The sequence below is a fragment of the Palaemon carinicauda genome, chromosome 45, assembly GCF_036898095.1.
Source record: "Palaemon carinicauda isolate YSFRI2023 chromosome 45, ASM3689809v2, whole genome shotgun sequence".
In the NCBI taxonomy this organism is placed as follows: domain Eukaryota; kingdom Metazoa; phylum Arthropoda; class Malacostraca; order Decapoda; family Palaemonidae; genus Palaemon; species Palaemon carinicauda.
The window spans coordinates 32,903,046-32,921,274 of record NC_090769.1 but is presented as its reverse complement, the minus strand read 5'-3'; the positions used below and the strand labels follow the sequence as shown (position 1 = coordinate 32,921,274).

General features: G+C 42.8%; 1 protein-coding gene across 1 annotated transcript in view; it reads left to right on the top strand.

The window, feature by feature from the left end:
* Nucleotides 1–18,229, top strand: part of LOC137634879 (uncharacterized) — a 141,032-nt gene that overhangs the window by 115,753 nt on the left and 7,050 nt on the right. The window contains exons 3-5 of the mRNA XM_068367428.1: nucleotides 13,953–14,309; nucleotides 14,691–14,765; nucleotides 15,640–15,856. Coding sequence (XP_068223529.1) covers nucleotides 13,953–14,309; nucleotides 14,691–14,765; nucleotides 15,640–15,856 — 649 coding nt within the window. The remainder of the gene's footprint in view (nucleotides 1–13,952; nucleotides 14,310–14,690; nucleotides 14,766–15,639; nucleotides 15,857–18,229) is intronic.

Sequence of the window (18,229 nt, the reverse complement as noted above, 5' to 3'; positions counted from 1 at the left end):
TATATATATATATATATATATATATATATATATATATATATATATATATATATATATATATATATATATATATATATATATATATATATATATATATATATATATATATATATATATATATATATATATATATATATATATATATATATATATATATATATATATATATATATATATATATATATATATATATATATATATATATATATATATATATATATATATATATATATATATATATATATATATATATATATATATATATATATATATATATATATATATATATATATATGTGCGTGTATATATATATATGTGTGTATATATATATATATATATATATATATATATGTGCGTGTATATATATGGCCGCGGGGGCATAAAACAATTAGAATAGCGCCAACGTTATCCCTGCGTGTCGTAAGAGGCGACTAAAAGGGACGGGACGAGGGGGCTGGGAACCCCCTCTCCTGTAAAAGTATCCTGTGAGACAGCAACAAAGAGATGGAGCTGGGGGGGAGAGTGACTGCTCCCCGCACTCTAGTTTTGGGGTGTTTGAATGTGCGTGGATGTAGTACGATAGAGAGTAAAAGATGTGAGATTGAAGTATGTTTAGAAGTAGAAGGATGGATGTATTGGCCTTGTGTGAGACAAAGATGAAAGGAACGGGTGAAGTGATGTTTGGTGAAAATGTCTGGTAGAGTGTCTGGGATTGAAAGGGGAAGAGCGAGAGGAGGGTGTGGCTTTATTGTTGAGTGAATGGATGACAGGTAAAGTAGTGGAATGGAAGGAGATATCATCTAGGTTAATGTGGGTAAGGGTTAGGTTGGGTAGGGAATGTTGGGCGTTTGTCAGTGCGTATGGGCCAGGTAGTGAGAAAAGTGAAGAAGAGCGGAATGAGTTCTGGAGTGAATTAACTAGGTGTGTAGAAGGACTGGGTAGAAGGAATTATGTAGTTGTTATGGGTGACTAAATGCTAGAGTGGGTGCTGGAGAGGTAGAAGGTGTCATTGGGGAAATATGGCGTACCCAGGTGAAAATGAGAGTGGTGAGAGACTGGTAGATATGTGTGTTGAACAAGAGATGGTAATAAGTGCTAAGCTTTTTTAAAAAGAAAGATAAAAATAAGTATACATGGGTAAGAGTGGCAAATGGAAGAGTAGTAGAAAGGGCATTAATGGATTATGTGTTGATAGCTAAAAGAATGTTTGGAAGATTGAAAGACCGTGCACGTGTTTAGGGGTATGGCTAACGGTATGTCTGATCATTTTTTGGTGGAAGGAAAATTGGTTGTAGCAAAAGAGTGGGGGGAATAGAGTAGGTGGATGTAAAAGGGGAGCTAGTGAGGGTTGAAGAGCTAATAAAACCGGGGGTAAAAAGTAAATATCAGGAAAGGTTGAAAATGGCATATGACGAGGTGAGAGTAAGAGAAACTGGTAATTTAGAGGAGGAGTGGAAGTTAGCAAAAGAAAATTTTGTTGGGGATTGCAAGTGATGTATGTGGCAAGAAGGTTGTTGGAGGCAGCATGAGGAAGGGCAGTGAATGGTGGAATGAAGGAGTGAAGGTAAAAGTGGAAGAGAAAAAGAAGGGCTTTTGAAGAATGGCTGCAGAGTAATAGTATAGAGAAGTATGAAAAATATAGAGAGCAAAAGGTGGAAGTAAAGCGCAAGGTACGTGAGGCAAAGAGGGCAGCTGACCTGAGGTGGGGTCAGGGACTGGGTCAGTCATATGAAGAGAATAAGAAGAAGTTTTGGAAAGAAGTGAAGAGAGTAAGGAAGGCCGGCGCAAGAATTGAAGAGACAGTGAAAGATGGAAATGGAAGGTTGTTAAAAGGAGAGGAGGCAAGGAAAAGGTGGGCGGAATATTTTGAAAGTTTGCTGAATGTTGAGGATGATAGGGAGGCAGATATAATTGCGGTTCCAGGTGTTGAGGTGCCAGTGATGGGAGATGAGAATGAGAGAGAGATTACAATAGAGGAAGTGAGGAGAGCACTAGATGAAACGAGAGTAGGAAAAGCATCGGGTATGGATGGTGTGAAAGCTGAGATGTTGAAGGAAGGGGGTGTGACTGTACTTGAATGGTTGGTGAGATTGTTTAATGTGTGTTTTGTGTTGTCAATGGTACCAGTAGATTGGGTCTGTGCATGTATTGTACCACTATATAAGGGTAAGGGAGATGTGCATGAGTGTTGTAATTCAAGAGGTATTAGTTTGTTGAGTGTAGTTGGAAAAGTATATGGTAGAATACTGATTAATAGGATTAAGGATAAAACAGAGAATGCAATCTTGGAAGTACAGGGTGGTTTTAGAAGAGGTAGGGGTTGTATGAATCAGATTTTTACAGTTAGGCAGATATGCGAGAAATATTTAGCAAAAGGTAAGGAGGTGTATGTTGCGTTTATGGATCTGGAGAAAGCATATGATAGAGTTGATAGGGAAGCAATGTGGAATGTGATGAGGTTATATGGAGTTGGTGGAAGGTTGTTGCAAGCAGTGAAAAGTTTCTACACAGGTAGTAAAGCATGTGTTAGAATAGGAAATGAGGTGAGCGATTGGTTTCCGGTGAGAGTGGGGCTGAGACAGGGATGTGTGATGTCGCCGTGGTTGTTTAACTTGTATGTTGATGGAGTGGTGAGAGAGGTGAATGCTAGAGTGCTTGGACGAGGATTAAAACTGGTAGGCGAGAATGATCATGAATGGGAGGTAAATCAGTTGTTGTTTGCGGATGATACTGTACTGGTAGCAGACACAGAAGAGAAGCTTGACCGACTAGTGACAGAATTTGGAAGGGTGTGTGAGAGAAGGAAGTTGAGAGTTAATGTGGGTAAGAGTAAGGTTATGAGATGTACGAGAAGGGAAGGTGGTGCAAGGTTGAATGTCATGTTGAATGGAGAGTTACTTGAGGAGGTGGATCAGTTTAAGTACTTGGGGTCTGTTGTTGCAGCAAATGGTGGAGTGGAAGCAGATGTACGTCAGAGAGTGAATGAAGGTTGCAAAGTGTTGGGGGCAGTTAAGGGAGTAGTAAAAAATAGAGGATTAGGCATGAATGTAAAGAGAGTTCTATATGAGAAAGTGATTGTACCAACTGTGATGTATGGATCGGAGTTGTGGGGAATGAAAGTGATGGAGAGACAGAAATTGAATGTGTTTGAGATGAAGTGTCTGAGGAGTATGGCTGGTGTATCTCGAGTAGATAGGGTTAGGAACGAAGTGGTGAGGGTGAGAACGGGTGTAAGAAATGAGTTAGCGGCTAGAGTGGATATGAATGTGTTGAGGTGGTTTGGTCATGTTGAGAGAATGGAAAATGGCTGTCTGCTAAAGAAGGTGATGAATGCAAGAGTTGATGGGAGAAGTACAAGAGGAAGGCCAAGGTTTGGGTGGATGGATGGTGTGAAGAAAGCTCTGGGTGATAGGAGGATAGATGTGAGAGAGGCAAGAGAGCGTGCTAGAAATAGGAATGAATGGCGAGCGATTGTGACGCAGTTCCGGTAGGCCCTGCTGCTTCCTCCGGTGCCTTAGATGACCGCGGAGGTAGCAGCAGTAGGGGACTCAGCAGTATGAAGCTTCATCTGTGGTGGAAATGTGGGAGGTTGGGCTGTGGCACCCTAGCAGTACCAGCTGAACTCGGCTGAGTCCCTGGTTAGGCTGGAGGAACGTAGAGAGTAGAGGTCCCCTTTTTGTTTTGTTTCTTGTTGTTGTCGGCTACCCCCCAAAATTGGGGGAAGTGCCTTTGGTATATGTATGTATGATATATATATATGTGTGTATATATATATATATATATATATATATATATATATATATATATATATATATGTGTGTGTGTATATATATATATATATATATATATATATATATATATATATATATATATATATATATGTGTATATATATATATATATATATATATATATATATATATATATATATATATATATATATGTGTGTGTGTGTATATATATATATATATATATATATATATATATATATATATATATATATATATATATATATATATAATGTGTGTATATAATAGATACACACACACACACACACCAGTGTACGAGACCCGTCAAAAATGACAGCTAGGTATTTAGATATACAAAAACATTCAACCTTCCCCTTTCCTAACTACAACACGGCAGTTTGGACAGATTGTGGGAGATTGTGGTTTCCGAGTGAACATCTCGGGGTACCCCCTCTCACCAGGGTATGGATAGTCCCTCCCCCCTACCTGAGGGATGGAAGAGACTATATATATATAAATATATATATAGTAGAATCACAAATGTTTTTAATGTAAAATTCACTCTTACTTGGGATTAAAGACCCAACAGGAATTCTTTTCATGAAAAATGTTTCTGCCCGGGATAGGATTAAAACCTATACCTTAGATTTAAAACAAAAGCATCTGTGACTTAAGAGTATAATGAACTTCTGCTGTCTTTGTCGTATTAGTTTTAAAAAACACTTTTTGGGCTCAAGCCATGGCGTCCTGATGGAAGGTTCCTGTTTGGTAGCTTCCTTGGGTATAAGACTACTAAGATATTCCCAGAGAATTTAACCACAGGTTATCACAGAATTCTAACTTCTGGAGCGAGTATCTCAAAGGTTTCCCTTTAAGACATCGTAATACAACAGGGGACACGCATGTCTGGTCGTGCCACATAGCTATCTCCACCCCGAACAGGGTTAACGCTTCGGTGTGTAAGGGCTGAGAATAGCTGGGAGCCGTTCCACAGCTAATCTCACTCGTGGCTACTACTGATACTCGAGACGTAAACAAACGGACGCCATTGCTCTAATGACGTCACGAGCGTCTTTATCCTTTTGTTAGTAGCTGCCCTACTGAGACGGATTTTCCCTTGTGTGAACTTTATCGTTTTGCATCTTCGCTATGTCGTTACCTTCAGCCTCGCCTTCTTCTGGAAAGTTGAGTACAAGGTTCCAGTATTGTTTAATTAAGCTCTGGCCGTAAAGTAAATATTATTTCGCGAAATAATCGATGTTTTATGGCGGAGCTGTGCCTCTACCGGACCCGCCATTTTATGGCGTCGTTGTTGTTTTGCATGTCTTATTTAGTTAGCCACAACAACGCTTCCGGCATTATATACTAATCGAATACATTAGTTTATTTAGTCTTCATAGCTAGGAACTTTTATATCGTGTTAGACGCTTTTTATCGGTCATCGATTGACCTCATACCAGTCGGCTACTATAGCCCCCAGGCCAGGAGCCTATATACAAGTGTTCATGCATGATTTATCAGTGATCCTAGACTAAGTTATGAAGATAGTGGCATTATTATTTTACAATACTTTTGACTAGTGATGCAAATGTTTTCGCCTTCAGGGACCATATAGGGGATAGGCTAGTCAGTGATTCTTTCTAGCCTAACCTAACCTTAGGACCCCTATATGCTTCCTTCATCCCCTGCCTTGGCATTCCCTCTATTTAGCCTTGATCCCTTTTCTGAGTAAAGGGATTTATTGTCTAATAGAGTATTATATCGCCTCTCAGTCCTCCCTAAAGGAATGAACCCCCTTTAGGATTGCGTCTGAGAGTGAGGTTAGGCTAGCCTACCTCTATGGCTAGGATAGTCTACGACTTTCCTGCGATAGCGATATGTCTTCTTCCTTGCCTAGTTCAGGACTTTTAGCCCTGATCTAGGCCGGGTTAGGAAGGTTTCTCTGTTCCATGCTGAAACTGTACTCTTGCACCGTTTTTAGCTGATCAGCCTAATCTTAGGTTAGGGAGTGTCCTCCCTTCCCTTTGTGGCCGCTCTGGTACAGAAACCCTTCCTGGGAAGACCCCTTTCTTCTCCCTCCCCACCTATCTCTTGTATAGCCTAGCCTATGCTTAGGTTAGTTTATACTCATCTGTCCCCTGTCCTACAATTCCTCCTTAGGGTGGAAGAGTAGGGCTACCCGAGCTTCCCTGTGCTGTCCGCTCTGGTACATATACCTTCATAGTGTCCTATAAGGTTAGTTACTAGTGTAGCTCTGCATAGGGGAGTCTCCCCCCCCCCCCTCTTGGGTGTTCCCTAGCCCTCCCTTGGGCTACCTGCTCCCGGTCCCTAGTGACCCCTGCTTGGATGCTAGAGCCTGTCTCTATCATGGGTACACCCCCTCAGGGAGGGGGAGGGATGTCTGGAACCCTGACGGTACTTCCTACATCCCTTCCCCCCTCCCCCTGTCTCTCTCTCTATCCGGGTGCCGGTCTCTTGCCGCCTCTACTGCCGGCAATACCTGCCTCCCTCTTGGTGACTTCCCTACCCTTGCCCCCAGCCCCCCGTGTACCGAGGGACTGCCGGCTGCCGCCGGCTACTACCGGCGGCTCTCCTACTCCTATCTATTCGTCCGCTTGCCGGTCGATCTCCGGAGTACCGGCATATACTGCCGGCAACCCGATACTACCTGTACCATCCTTACCCGTCACCAATCCGGCATCCTCCGGCTGCCGGAGCCGCCGCTCCCTGCCGGCGTGCCGCCGCTGTCCCGGCGGCCGCCATCCTGGTATCTAACTGACTTTGAAAATTGTCTGTTCTAATGCCAGAATCTATGCTGGAGCGAGCTCCGGCGTGCCGGCGGCTGCCGGATGCCCCGGAGGCGTCAAGAACACTTGCACCCCCTCTCTTTAGCTATCATAAGACTAGATAGCCCTACCTTGCAAATAGATAAGCTGCTTTGCTTCTAAGATCAGTACCTAGTACTGCTCTATTAGTGATCATGCTGTCTCTTTGCATTCTTCTATTTCCAGCATGCTATGTGCATCTTAGCGCGGCTGGTTGCCAGAAGCAATTACCCTTAATGAGGCCTTCTGGCTCTTATCTGGGAACCGAATGAATTCGATCCCAACCTTGTCCTTGGCTTTCCATGGAGTTCCATTATAATGGGAATCCTAGGAAACTATATCCAATGATCTAGGTCATTTGGATTATCCCAGGACCAGCCTACGGTAACCAGCCGGGCGAGATGCATGGAGCGTGTCTCCTTTACTGTTTCATTCTCTATGCATCACACCTTCCTTAAGTTAAAATTAATGATTAATGTTAACTTAATTTAAGAGCCACTCCTATGGCTCCCCCATACTCATTTTCTCTTTCTTCCACAGGAGGAGCAGATGAAGTGCGATTTCGCCTACTGTGCTGTGAAACGCTCCCAGTTTTACGGACATACGGCGTGCAGGACTCACGCCCCTTGCTCAGACAAGAAAGGGGATTGGAAGTTCTGGAATCCACTGGAATGTACGGTCTGCCAGGCCTATCTAGTTGAGGCCTTCCATAACCCTCCCTCAGCGGAGGTTAGAGACATTGCTCGTGAGAAACTGCGCAAGTGGGTGCGTGGTTTTCAGAGGAATGCTACTGGACCGTACCTGGCCACCGAAGAACTGAGGTCCCTGTTGTTCCCTAAGGCCTCCCCTGATTCAGTGGTTCCAAAGGAAGCAATCCCCACTGTCCAAATTTCAGTGGAACCTGATGTGGTCATGGCTCAGTCCATGCACGAGTGCCGTTTGGATTCTGAGGATGATGAACGGATCTCCGACGTCTCGGAAGATACGGAGAAGACGCTTATGGCTCAAGGAGCCGAAGAGGACGAAGACAAGGTGGAATACACCGAGTCGGAGATTGGAGCTACTCCCTCGTCCATCCCTCCGCCTACTCCTACACCGACGGAATTGTCCCTTCCGTCTACCTCCTCGACCCCGGATCCTTCCTCTTCCACCCAAGAACTGATCCGACTGATTAGAGCTGTCATGGACGACAGACTGAAGGAGAACCAGGAGTCCATCAGGTCGATGATTGGATCCAGAGACACGAAGAAGATCTCGGTCAAGGATCTCCCAGCTTGCTCTCATGCCAACCCGTGGAGGTATGCAGAGCATATGGTTATTGCAACCGGCAGGATCTTTGTTAGCGACAAGATCGGCACGGTCCCGTTGGAAGACGTGGAGTTCTTCCCAAGCTTCGAGGCCTACCCGGACTGTTACGTCCGACTTCGTGCTGAACCTGCCTCGAAGGAGGAGACCGAACCTAAAGAAGAGATAGTGTTCGATCTTGCAAAGGCCCAAGCTATGCTAGCCAACGCATTTAAGAGCAGGGGCTTTACCTGCTCTAAGCTTCCTGCCTTGAGCAAGAAGCATCCTACCTATGTCGCACCTGACACTGCGATTCTTCCATTTCTGGAAAAGGCCTTAGCTGCATGCCTTAAAGCGGCGGAAGAAGGGAAACCCTGCCCTGCACTGGAGGAGTGCAGACCCTTCTCCATCGTGACACCCCCTGACACTAGGCAATGGAAAGATGTCCAACATACTTTCGTCGTGGGTAGGCTCGATCCTGACGTCGCCGGACGTCAGTTTAATGAAGACCTCCCCAAGCTCAACGACCACCTCCTTCGCCGGGAACAAGACACGAAGGAGAGGCTTGCAGCTTCGCTTTCTCATCAAGTCCAACTTGAAGTAATGGCCTGTGACACAGCGGTACCCGATCACTACATGGTACTGGCCAAATCCCACTTACTCACGGTAATGAAGGACTTGTACCATTTCATAAAGGCTCGTAGAGCCTGTCGTGAATTCGTGTTTGTCGGTGCCACCGTGAAACACGAACCCCGGAGGCTGATTTCCTCCAACATCTGGGGAAAGCACCTGTTTCCTTCTGACCTTGTCAAGGAAATAACTGACAGAGCCGCCACGGAGAATAGGAACCTTCTCCACAAGTGGGGCATGTCCAGAAAAAGGAAAACCTCTCAGGACGATGGACCTCAGCCTAAGAGGAAACCTCAGAAGCCGAAACCCCAGCAACGTCAACAACGACGTCAGTTTCCGGGACCCGCTACCTCCCAAGTGGTTGCCCAACCACAACAGACCTTTCAGTTGGTCCCCCAACCGGTGTTGTCACAGTCACCGGTCTTCACCCCTGCCTTTGAGCAGTCATCCACTACCTTTCATGCCAGAGGTAGAGGCTCGTCCAGGGGTGCAAGCAGAGACGCCTCTCGTCGTCCCTCCAGAGGTAGAGGAGGAAAGGGAGCTAGCGGCCGAGGCAACAAGTCCTCGGGACACCAGAAGCAATGAAGTGCTTCCGGTGGGAGGAAGACTCCGCCAATTCCAGGATCGTTGGACCTTCGATCCTTGGGCACACAGCATCATCAAGAACGGTCTAGGCTGGAGTTGGGTGCAACCACCCCCAATCTTCCAGCGGTTCTTTCAACCATCAACCCCCATTCTGGAAGAATATGTTCTAGACCTCTTGAACAAGAAGGTGATAAGGAAGGTAAAGTCCACCAGGTTCCAAGGGAGACTGTTTTGCGTTCCCAAGAAGGACTCAGACAAGCTCAGAGTCATTCTGGACTTATCCCCCCTCAACAAGTTCATAGAGAACAACAAATTCAAGATGCTGACGCTTCAACAAATAAGGACCCTTCTGCCTCAGGGTTCCTACACGGTCTCTATAGACCTGGCGGATGCCTATTGGCACATTCCAATGAACCATCACGCTTCCTCCTACCTAGGATTTCGACTCCAAAGGAAAAGCTACGCCTTCAGGGCCATGCCATTTGGCCTCAATGTGGCCCCTCGGATCTTCACAAAGCTGGCGGATGCCATAGTACAACAGCTCCGCCTAAGAGACGTCCAGGTGATGGCCTACCTCGACGACTGGCTAGTCTGGGCTCCCTCGCCCGAAGAGTGTACAAAGTCTTGCGACGAAGTTACCCAGTACCTAGAACACCTGGGATTCAAGATCAACGAGAAGAAATCTCGCCTCTCTCCGGCTCAGAAGTTTCAGTGGTTGGGAATCCACTGGAATCTTCAGTCACACCGCCTTTCCATCCCCCAGAAGAAAAGGAAGGAAATAGCAGGGTCTGTCAAGCGACTACTGAAATCCAAACGCATTTCAAGACGACAGCAGGAACGAGTTCTAGGCTCTCTACAATTCGCCTCAGTGACAAACCCAGTGCTTCGTGCACAGCTAAAGGATGCCGCGGGAGTCTGGAGACGATCGGCATCCATCGCTCGAAGAGACCTCAAGAGACGGCTTCCAAACAGACTTCGACGCCTCCTAAAGCCGTGGTCGGAAGCAATGGCCCTGAAAAGGTCCATTCCTCTCCAACACCCTCCTCCATCACTCAACATCCACACGGATGCCTCACTGGAGGGCTGGGGAGGTCACTCCCACCTGAAACAAGCTCAAGGGACCTGGTCTCCACTATTCAAGACGTTCCACATAAACATCTTGGAGGCCATGGCGGTCCTTCTTACTCTGAAGAAGTTATCCCCGCCACCCTCGATCCACATCCGTCTAACCCTAGACAACTCGGTGGTAGTTCGTTGTCTCAATCGCCAGGGCTCAAGATCGCCCCAGATAAATCAGGTGCTTCTCCCAATCTTCCGTCTGGCGGAGAAGAAGAAGTGGCACCTGTCTGCAGTTCACCTACAAGGATTCCGCAACGTGACAGCGGATGCTCTATCTCGGACAAACCCGATAGAGTCGGAATGGTCTCTAGACGCAAGATCATTCTCCTTCATCTCCAATCAAGTCCCAGAACTTCAGATAGATCTCTTTGCAACGAGCGACAACAATCAACTTCCTCTGTACGTAGCCCCGTACGAGGACCCCAAAGCAGAAGCGGTGGACGCCATGTCACTGGACTGGAACAGATGGTCGAAGATATACCTGTTCCCTCCCACCAACCTTCTGTTGAAAGTCCTCTCCAAACTGAGAACCTTCAAAGGGACAGCGGCCCTAGTGGCTCCCAAGTGGCCCCGGAGCAACTGGTACCCCCTGGTCCTGGAGCTGCAGCCCAAGCTGATCCCTCTCCCGGGCCCAGTTCTCTCTCAACAAGTACAGAAGTCGACTGTCTTCGCTTCATCATCGAAAATCAAGGACCTTCATCTCATGATTTTCTCTCCCTTGCCGCAAAGAAGAGGTTTGGGATCTCGAAGAAAAGTCTGGACTTCCTAGAGGAATACAAGACCGAATCCACGAGACGGCAATACGAATCATCCTGGAGGAAATGGGTCTCCTTTGTTAAAGCAAAAAATCCTAAAGAAATCACCATTGATTTCTGTATGTCCTTCTTCATTCACCTTCATGGACAAGGATTAGCAGCCAATACGATCTCAACTTGCAAATCGGCTTTGACTAGACCAATTCTATATGCTTTCCAAATTGATCTGTCCAACGACATCTTTAACAAACTGCCGAAAGCATGTGCTCGCCTACGCCCAGCACCCCCTCCGAAACCGATCTCCTGGTCACTAGACAAGGTGCTCCATTTCGCCTCCAACTTGGACAATGATTCATGCCCCCTCAAGGATCTGACTCAGAAAGTTATATTTTTATTTGCTCTCGCCTCGGGAGCTCGAGTCAGCGAAATAGTGGCATTATCAAGAGAAGAGGGACACATCCTGTTTGCTGATTCAGGAGAAGTGACCCTCTCCCCCGATCCGACGTTTCTCGCCAAAAATGAATTACCCACCAAAAGATGGGGCCCTTGGAGAATATGCCCCCTGAAGGAGGATGTCTCTCTATGTCCAGTAGAGAGTCTCAAGGTCTATCTTCGCAGAACTTCAAACTTTGGTGGAGGCCAACTCTTCAAAGGAGAAACATCGGGCAGCGACCTGTCACTGAAACAATTAAGAGCGAAAATCACCTACTTCATTCGCAGAGCGGATCCGAACAGTACACCCGCTGGTCATGATCCTAGAAAAGTGGCATCTTCTCTGAACTTCTTTCAGAGCATGGACTTCGAGAGCCTTAAGAACTTTACGGGCTGGAAGTCCTCGCGAGTTTTCTTTAAACATTATGCGAAACAAGTGCACGAAATCAAACATTTTGTGGTAGCTGCAGGTAGTGTTATGAAACCTGCACCTGACTCTGCGTAGAACAGTGAGTTACTTGGGACTCTAACTCTTCGGGTGCCTATGTTGACCCTCGAGTGATTCATAGTGATGTCTAAAAACACTTAGTGCTTTTATAACTGTTCTTATCCCAGGTGGAATGTCATAGTGTTACACAAGTGCCGCATGCCTTGAGCATGATGTGTTATTTAAAGACTTGCGTTCCTCGAGAACGAGTACCTACTAATCCTGAAATTCCCTTTCAGATTCAAGAGCAAGCCTTTATTTCTATGTACATTATTATTACTGTAAATGAACTTTACTTTTGCTGTAAATTATTTATTTTCTGCATTGTGAAATAAAATTTCTATTTTATTACTTGTGCGTCTCTTTCAGCTCCTACTTACTATGAAATACATACTGTCATAGTTTTATTTATTCCTCCTTTCTTATGGTCATGAAGAATTTAAGATGTCTATTCTTAAATTATATTCACCTTGTCTCAGTAAGGTTCCTACTCGAATACTTACTTCTGATAATCAGGAGATGAACCCTACACACAGTGCCCAACCACCACTGACCTACTCAGAATGTTCCTATACAAATATCAAACATTCTGCTTCATCTCTAAGCTCTTAAAAAGCTCTTCTGTCAAGATGAATAGCCCTTCAATACCACTTTGACGTCGGCATAGCCCATGGGAACTTCCTACCAATGGGGGGCAGGATACTTCGTTCCTATGGTTCTTACCTAAGATTACTTTGCTATTTTGTCAATGCCTAGGCACTTAACTCTGGGGGAAAATCTACCACGATACATTGATTCTCTGGTACTCTTCCATCAGGACGCCATGGCTTGAGCCCAAAAAACGGATTTTGAGCGAAGCGAAAAATCTATTTTTGGGTGAGATAGCCATGGCGTCCTGATGGACCCTCCCTACTACTTCGTCAGTTTGTTCCCACCCTACACAATTGTATCATGGTGATGGGCAGCAACTGGCGCCAGGATAAAGACGCTCGTGACGTCATTAGAGCAATGGCGTCCGTTTGTTTACGTCTCGAGTATCAGTAGTAGCCACGAGTGAGATTAGCTGTGGAACGGCTCCCAGCTATTCTCAGCCCTTACACACCGAAGCGTTAACCCTGTTCGGGGTGGAGATAGCTATGTGGCACGACCAGACATGCGTGTCCCCTGTTGTATTACGATGTCTTAAAGGGAAACCTTTGAGATACTCGCTCCAGAAGTTAGAATTCTGTGATAACCTGTGGTTAAATTCTCTGGGAATATCTTAGTAGTCTTATACCCAAGGAAGCTACCAAACAGGAACCTTCCATCAGGACGCCATGGCTATCTCACCCAAAAATAGATTTTTCGCTTCGCTCAAAATCCGTTTATTCATACCGGTGTTCACGATGTACTTTGTAATAAATTCTTTGCTTGGCTTGTTGTAAACCAGTGAACTTTTAAGCTTTGGAATTATTATTATTATTATTATTATTATTATTATTATTATTATTATTATTACCTGCTAAGCTCCAACCGTTGTTGGAAAAGCAGGATGCTATAAGCCCAGTGGCCAACAGGGAAAATCGCCTAGTTAGACAAGGAAACAAGAAAAAATAAAATATTTTAAGAACGGTAATATGAAAATAAATATATCCTATATAAACTATAAAAAACTTTAACAAAACAAGAGCAAGAGTAATAAGATAGAATATTGTGCCCCAGTGTACCCTTAAGCAAGAGAACTCTAAGCCAAGGCTTGATCTTCTCTTATTTTGATCTTGAGAAATTTTTTCAAACTTTTTTTTTTTTGTCAATTTAAGGCTGGAACTCATTACCCATAATTTTTCATCCTTTATTTTATTATTTGGATTTTATATTGTTTTCAGCAATTCATTGCTTCTCATATATGCCATTGAATTTATTATATATGTGTATATATATATATATATATATATATATATATATATATATACACATACATACATTATATATAAATATATAACTATAAGTGTATATACACACTATATATATATATATATATATATATATATATATATATATATATATATATATATATATATTGATCTGAATTTATCTTGATTATTCCAGCAACATCATCTCACCAAGACATCAATAAAAACAGAATAGGCCCAGAGGCAGCATCGCATTTCAAATTCCTCAATCAGTCAAATCATTTCTTCAGTCCGACAAATCATAATTTGTCTCATCCAGTTCAGCCCCAGCAACCTTCAGTAGTATTCAGGGACTCGCCACTAGGATGCGATGCCTCTGCCCGTTATGAAATCCATTATGAGACCATAGATGCCAAACCAATCGGTCTAGATGACGGCAGCAAGAGACTCATCCTTGGAGGTCTTCCTTCAGCCTCTGGGAAGAGTTTCGATCCTATGCACGCCCCTTCGCCGGCTATGCCTTTTAACACAGATGAGAACTGTTCAGATCCTGGTGAGTTCTGATGGAGATGGGTGTCTTTCTTACATGTACACATTAGAGAATTTAATCCGATTTGAGCAAGGGTTTTGTGAGTGAATAATGAGTTTCATATCAAGATTTCAATTTGACAGATTTATTGGTTTTCATATTCTGCTAAAACTTAGCATTTCATGACAGAATATAAAGATTTATTTGCAGTCTTCATACTGTCATTGTTTGTTTTTAGTATATATTATCATGGATCGACGATTTTGTTTGATGTCAAATATCTCTTTTAAATCATTACATTTAAAGTTTTAGGTAGAAAATTAGTTCAAGTTCATACTTTTTTTGTAGTATAGAAAAGAGTAAAAAATAAATGATTGACATTAATCTATAACACATTATTTCCAGACCAAAGCAGCAACGAAGAAGAAGTTAAACCTGAGCCACCTAAGAAGAGGGGACCTGGAAGACCAAGAAAGCCAGGTAAGAGCAGAATTAGATTGATAAGTCAAATCTAATGTTTATCTCTTAAGATACAGTGGCTATCTAAATAGCTTGTGAGTTTGGTTCTATTCATAGAATATTTAGGAAGAGGACAAAGGTTAAGCTAATAACTGAAGAATAAATGTGAAACATGGTCAGTTGTATTTTTCAATTTGCATAAAACAGGAATTATTAGTGTATAATACTACTTGTAAAAGGATAGTTGTGTATGAAGAGGGAAAAAATCATAGCACTTATTGCAGCTCAATGCACATGTTTATCACACATTCCAACAATTGACCGGTATTATACAGTATATAAACTGGATACATGTACATGCGCGCGTGTGTATGAATGCATTGTACAAATGCTTTTGTTGTAAAAAATAAGACTTTGTCCTTTGAAGAAGTATTAATGAGATTTTCCAGAACCTTTTTAGCAATCGATGATAATTGTATTACATAAATTTTTAACACATTACCCTTGTTAAACAATATGTCTCATTTAGCTGGGTGAAAGTTTATTTCCTGTGTTGATAACTCCATTTAGTGAATTTGATCTTGTAAACTATGTCATGGATTGCAGATTTGAATTATATATGACAACAAAGTATTACCTGTGATACAATATACTAAAAGATAGAGCCATAATAGAATTTTTTTTTCAATAGAGGCATAGGATTTCTTGCTGCAAACCCTCTGATTACTCAGAGGAAAACTCTTTGAGCTAACATTTGATTTGTTCCATAATGCCTTTTGCTCCAATTCTTGAGAGAGTAACTTTTATCGATAATTCCTGTGAATTTTTCTCAAGTAACGTCGAAATATTGTCGTAATAAGGATATTTTTTTTATTTTTCTTGTAATTTTTTACAGAAAATGAGCTCAAGAAGAAGAGGAAGAAAACTGGTCGTCTATGGGAATTTATTCGAAATTTGTTACTGGACCCAGAGACGTGCCCGTCGCTGGTACGGTGGGATGACGCGGAACAAGGTGTTTTCAGATTTGTGCAGGCAGACAAAGTTGCTCAGAAGTGGGGCCAGCGCAAGCTGAATGGCGACATGAATTACGAAAAATTAAGCAGAGCTATGAGGTAAGTGTAGCATAATTCTCTCTTACTAAAAGAGTGGATGGTATCATTAGAAAAATATGGAAATGTTAGGAGCATGCAGTGATGCTTAAAAATAAACGGTTACACTATGTTTTTTAATTAATTTTCGGAACAGAAAGTCACTTGTTTTGCACATAAAATTATTATTCATTAAGAAAGGTGAGAAATATCCCCTAGACCAGGAACATCCACTGGATGTTTTGTAGGGGGACCAAATTTCATAGGCCAAAATCACATAGTTCATGTTTTATATAACAGATTTTGACAGGAAAAATCTATTTTTGGGTGAGATAGCCATGTCGTCCTGATGGAAGTTCCTCAGTGGCAGCTTTCTACTTGGGATATTTGTGCGAGTGATAATTTTACATGGAGTACTAACCTCCAGAGCAAACATCCCAAGAGATATTATGTATAAATCAAGGACATGTTAATAACAAGACATGGTTATCCTTCTCCGAATAGAGTTAACTTTGTCTCGAAGGATAAGGGATAGGGTAGGATATTTGGGCGAGAGCCGTTACAACCCCTGACCTGAATGTGCTACAACTAACATGTATACTGTTGAACCATTCCAGGAGCAGCGATTGCATGACACGAGGTCCCACACTGAGAATTGGTGTGGGGGGGGGGTGTGTGAAAAGTAACGGGCGGGCCATCAGGACGACATGGCTATCTCCCCTCAAAATAAATTTTTCCTATGTCAAAATCCGTTTTTTGGGCTCAATCCATGTTGTCCTGATGGAAGTGTACAAGAGAATTTTTATTTTCAGTTGTGGCTAGAAGAATTTTAACCCTTTAAACCCCATAGACATAAGCATACTTCCTTTAGCATTGGTAACTATGGTACCAAACTAAGAATTTAAGCGATATGTTTGTAAAAAAGTAGGAGCAATGGAAATCAATAGCACAGTCCCTCTCACTGTAAAGAGGATCTGTATTTCCCGTAGATAAAAAGACGGAAGCCTATAAAAGGAGGGTTAGAAAATTGAGATCCACTACTTTTATTCCGTACAGTAGGTCCAATGAAAGGAAACGCAAAAAAGAACAGTACTGTAGTCTTTTATTGTTTCCAAAATTTCATACATGTAACAGTAAGCAATACAGCATTATATATAGTAGATATATACAGAAAACCGAAGTTTTCAGACCCCAAAATTATGTAACAGTAGTAAAATAATAACACATGACATAAAAGAAAAATATCACCTTTGACTCCTTACAATATTAAATAGTACATTGAAAAGAAGAATATTAGTCCCCTTGCACAATGTAGAATGAGAAGTCCCATCTATACAGTCCATAAGAGTCAATGTACAACACTTAAGAAGATGGTTTAATCACCCAACCAACAGCCACTACAAAGTGTTTTAATTTCTTCCAACTGACTTAAGTAGTGTTTGAAGAACACACTTGAAGATTTCCATCCTGTGTAAGCCTGTAAGCCTGCAAAGGACATAGATTGTAAAAATTTAAGGAAGAGGCAACTTTTCTTGGGTCATGACCCTATGGTATACTATCAGGGTCAGCCCTTCTTATGAAATAGATGAGTTTGGACCTTAGCTGTTTCAGAGAAAGATTAGATACTGTCGCCTCCCCTTTAAAAAGTTGACCGCCTTAAAAGGCCATGGTCTTTAACAGGTAGGCCTTAAAGCACTAAACAGGCACAGAGAAGGGTCTTTCTGTAGTGGAACAATCTTCCAGAGCCCCCAACGTTTTGTGGGAAGATTGTTTTTGCCAAGAATGCAGGATCTGGGTAAAGATTTACCTTCCCGATTTCGAGAATTCATTGTGGCCATCATCCCTTGAAAGGGCCACTATCATACTGGCTCTGGCACCAGAAGCTATAGCAAGCAAAAAGATAAGATTTTTTAGTAAGACCCCTGAGGGAGGAAGAGGCATTGGCATTATCTATCGCAGAGGCAAGGTGCAGGATTTTATCCAGTGACCACGAAATAGCCTTGGGAGGAGTATTAGGTTTCAGTTCAGCACAAGCCTTCGGGATATTATTGAACAGCTCGTTATTGGGTTCAATATAAAAAGCATAAGCAAATGGTCTAGTTAGTGCCGACTTACATGAGGTAATAGTTGTAGAGGCCAGACCTTGATCATGCAATGAGATATAGAAAGAAATACAGAAGTCCATAGAAATAGAAGAAGGGATGTGACTTTTTACGAATGCAATCCATTTTTGCCAGGAAGACAAATATTGTCGTTTCGTGGTGTTGGACTTATACTCTTCTATGAAGTCAATTCTCTCCTTTGCAACTCCGAACTATCTTTGAGCCGCGAGGGCAAGAAAATCATGAGCTGAAGGGTTTCCGTTATCCAAGAGGAAGCAAAGACAGTCTTCTGTTG